At 34.1% G+C, this 4586-nt stretch overlaps 1 protein-coding gene across 1 annotated transcript; it reads left to right on the forward strand.

The window, feature by feature from the left end:
• The first annotated feature begins 261 nt into the window (after positions 1–261).
• LOC113236213 lies at positions 262–678 on the forward strand. Its single transcript, XM_026472221.1, has one exon. The coding sequence runs from the start codon at positions 262–264 to the stop codon at positions 676–678; it is 417 nt and encodes a 138-aa protein (XP_026328006.1).
• The last annotated feature ends 3908 nt before the right edge of the window (positions 679–4586 follow it).

Raw genomic sequence — 4586 nt, forward strand, 5'->3', positions numbered from 1 at the left:
CGGAACGGGTTAGTTGACGATGCTCTGCTAATTTTTAAATCAGATTCAAAAACAGGAGACTATCATGGAGACATGAACTCTACAAATTTTTACAACCGGGTTGATCGAAAGTTAATACCTAAACTTCCACCTAACTCAGTCATAGTTATGGACAATGCAGCTTACCACTGTGTGCAAGTTGAGAAGAAACCGACTATGTCCTGTATGAAAATTAATATGCAGAATTGGTTGCAAAATCATAACGTGCCCTTTTCTCCCACGATGGTCAAAGCTGAACTCTTGGGCTTGATTAATACGACCCAATCAGAAAAAATATACACGATTGATGAACTTCTGAAAGGTGCAGGTCATACTGTTCTAAGACTACCTCCATATCATCCAGATCTCAACCCAATCGAGCTTGTGTGGGCAAATATAAAAAATTGCCTGGCCAGAGATCACATTAATGCTACATTGGACGAGAAAATTACAATACTAACAAGACTATTTTCTGAATTTTCTGCCAAACAATGGCAAAAATGCGACGACCACGTACAAAAAAACGAACAAGAATACTGGAATCATGATATGAGATATGATACTGTGATGGACGAATTCATTATAAACTTACAAGATGATTCTGACTCAAGTTCAGACAATTCAGAATCAAGTGATTCAGAGGATAATATGTCAGAGTAATTTCATATCTATAAATACAAAGTCGTGTTAGTTACACTAATTAATTAATAATAATTTCATAAATGATTCAAATATGTCGGAAGAATTTCATTTCATTTGTTTTTGGTTTATTTTACTTTTAATTGCAATGTACGGACAACAGCAAGTCCATCAATACATAAATGTCAAATTTATCCAATCAATTTTATACTCTATTCCCTGGACTTTAAGTTGAAAATCAATTGAGGAAATCTGACAGTTTGTGGCGGCCTGATGTGCTGCCGACTGTACATTGCAATTAATTAGATAGGTATAATATAAACTTGTAAAAGTTCAATTGGCTTTAATTTTTTCTTTTCAATAACTGAACAATTATTGTTCACGATATCTCGAGATTGGTCGTCACTGTCTAATCTCATGTGCGTTGCGAGCAGCAAGCAACCCGCCCCCTCACCCCTGTCCCTACCTAAGGCGCGGCCAGCTAGTTCCGCGCGCACTATACCCCGTCTGGTCACTTGTCATCATAAAAAAGTACTTTCCCATGTCGGTACGTCAAGCACTGGGCGGCTATGACCACCAAGCGCTTATGGAGGTATACACAACCACGCACAATCTACACAGAAAAAAAGGATTTCTACTAATAAGAAAGAGCAATTTCTCAAAATATTTGCTAATTCTGAAAAAATATTTATTTAAAAGTAATAAAATATTGTCCTTACAAAAATACTGCTTGTCTTTTTCTAATACAATTTTACTCTTAACTTTATTCTAACTTTGAGACAAATACGTGCACTTCAAGATTTTATTTCATTTCTAATCAATTAATTGGACATTACTTACATCAACAAATTTTTACCTCTTACATCAAATTTAAATAATCTTAAATGAATACAAAATTTCTTGGGTGTATTTTAAGAAAATATATTCTTAAACAAAGAAAGAAGTAGTTTTCTATTAAGATTAATATTCTAAATTCTAGAGTAGTTATATTCTTAAAGCAACATTTCGTTGCGTTTTCATAGTCAATGTTGTCGTGACATGTCGCCGAAGGCGCACGCGGTGACGATTACTTTTACTTGTGCTTGTAATCATAAAAATCATAAACAGTCATTTCTCCAAAGAAACAATACGTAGTATCTCTAGTTTGTTAGGGTGTTATTTATAGTCATAATTTAAGAAATTTGGTTACAGCATGAAATCGAACTACACTTGTGTAACAAACACAACTTTAACATGCAATTAGTTCCATCACGCCACTGCTAGATGGCATTAGTTGTACTCTGAAACGCGCTATCGTTTTTTTTATTTGGAATTGTTAGTGCTTTCTGCCGGTGTAGCATTTATACGGCACTGAATGGTCCTCAAGCATTTGAGAAGATTCTGTCCTATTTCTGCTACTTTAAGGTTTGGCACTGAACTGTGTGCTTTCACGTTAGTGCATTTAAGTGCATTCCCTTACTGCTCTAACCTAGGCATCGCTCGTAATAAGCATATATATAACATAAATTCGCACATTCATAATTTGACTTGCCGTCATAGTGACGTTATATTTTGTTTTGACATCAATAAGTTCGTAAGGAACTTCAAACTTTTTGAGGATAATTTACTTTTACCCCTAAGGTATCTAAGACATATAGCTAGTTTGCTATCTTTTAATATTAAGGACGCTGTTATAGAAGATATAATACAGTCCCACGACAATGCTCCTACTTTAAGTAGCAACAGTATACTTTTTACTAACCATAATTTAAACTGAAAAACACGACAACAGAAAAGTCTAATCGTTTCCATGTAGTACATCAAAATATTCAAGGCTTTTCTGGCAAAACATTAGAAATAAGTCTTTTTTTGCACGATATTTCAGTTGACGTGTTTTGTGTTACAGAACACTGGCTGAAAGATTACGAAGCCATTAACAATATAGAAAATTATGTAATAGTAAGTTCGTTCATAAGAAAGAGCTTAAGTAGAGGCGGATCCATGATTATTACTAAGCGTAACTTAAAATTTAAAGAGCGTAAGGATATCACAAATCTTTCTACTGAACGAACTATTGAGATTTCATGTGTGGAATTGGATCAGTTTGTCGTCTTATGTGTATACAGGCCCCCATCTGCTAATTTTAACGAGTTTGAATTAATTATGGAAGACAGTTTAAAGCGGATTTTTCCAACCAAAAAAAACGTAGTAATATGTGGAGATTTCAATGTAAACCTGTTGGAAAACTGTTCTACTTCTGTAAGACTCATTAATTTATTTCAAAGTTTTAACTTGATTAATCTTTTTTTAGAACCAACTCGCATTACTGCCTCATCTTCTACTTGTATTGATAACATCTTTTGTAACACAGACGTAGTGTCTAAATCAATAATAAATTGCTTAAGATCCGATCATAGTGGCCAATTGGCTTCTTTTAATTGTAAAATGAGCAAGAAGGTAGACCAATTTCTCTGCAGACCGATTACCACAGAACGAATAATTAGATTTCAAAATAATATCGGCAATAGTTTAAATTCCCTATCCCATATACCGGAGGATCCAAATACTTTATATAACACGATATTTGGTTTAATTAAAAATGAATTTGACAATATATTTAAATCGAAAACATTAACTTTCCATAGAGAGACTAAATTCAACGACTGGGCAACAGTAGGTATTCATAAGAGTAGGTCTCGTTTGTATGAGCTATATGCTATGAAAACCTATAATACTAATTCCAATTTCATAGAATATGTTAGATTTTATTCGACAATATTTAAAAAAGTTTGTGTAGCTGCTAAGGTTAAGTTTCACAGCGACAAAATTAGACAATCGATAAATAAATCTAAAACTACTTGGAGCATAATAAATAAAGAGTCAGGCAGGGTTAAACTACACGATAGAGATATAGTTTTAGAATTAGACAGCAAACTTATAAAATCTAAAGATAAAGTAGCCCAAGCTTTTGAATCGTTCTTTTCGGAAATTGCTGTGAACACTACAAAATCACTAAATTCCTCCCCTTCACTTGCTATTGATCTCCTAAAGGAAAATGTTAACGTTTGTGGCAGTTTATTTAATTTTCGTCATGTTAATCCACAAGACATCATAAAAGCTTTTAAGTCAATACATGTTAAAAAAACTGAAGATCTCTGGGGCATATCAACTAAAGTTATAGACTCAGTTATTAATCTCATTTCCCCACAGTTAGCTGTAGCTTTCAATAGGTGCGTTGACGAAGGTGTTTTTCCCGATTTAATGAAATACAGCAAGGTTATTCCCTTATTCAAAAGCGGTAGGAAAGTTGATCCTAGCAACTATAGGCCCATTTCAATTTTACCAGCTTTAAGTAAAATATTCGAAAAGGTTATGCTAACTCAATTACTGTCCTATTTCGGTAGGAATCATATTTTTCATAGTGAACAATACGGGTTTACTAGTGGTAGATCGACTAGCGATGCGGGGGTAGCGTTACTAAAACACATCTTTGATGCTTGGGAAAGGTCCCAGAACGCTATTGGTGTTTTCTGTGACCTCTCAAAGGCATTTGATTGCGTTGATCATAATACTCTTATTAGGAAGCTGGAACATTACGGTGTAAATGGCAAGGCGTCGAAACTTGTCTCGTCATATCTCAACGGTAGAATTCAGAAAGTAGACATAAATGGAGTGACTTCTTTGGGTTCTCCAGTAAAAATGGGTGTTCCGCAGGGCTCAATACTTGGACCTTTCTTATTTCTGATTTATATTAATGATCTGCCATTCTTTGTTAAGGACCATTGCGAAATAGTGTTGTTTGCTGATGACACATCCTTGATTTTTAAAACAGACAGACATGAAATTAACTATGACCGTATTAATGATACCCTCTCTAAGGTAGTTTATTGGTTTAATGCTAACAATTTATTGCTTAATGCCAAGAAGACAAAATGTGTTAAATTTGAATT

Source organism: Hyposmocoma kahamanoa, unplaced genomic scaffold (genome assembly GCF_003589595.1).
Source record: "Hyposmocoma kahamanoa isolate Upper Pololo Valley unplaced genomic scaffold, ASM358959v1 89869, whole genome shotgun sequence".
NCBI lineage: Eukaryota > Metazoa > Arthropoda > Insecta > Lepidoptera > Cosmopterigidae > Hyposmocoma > Hyposmocoma kahamanoa.

Bases quoted from the DNA above. Each gene is read 5' to 3' on its own strand.
- LOC113236213 (XM_026472221.1), top strand. From the start codon at position 262: ATGGTCAAAGCTGAACTCTTGGGCTTGATTAATACGACCCAATCAGAA.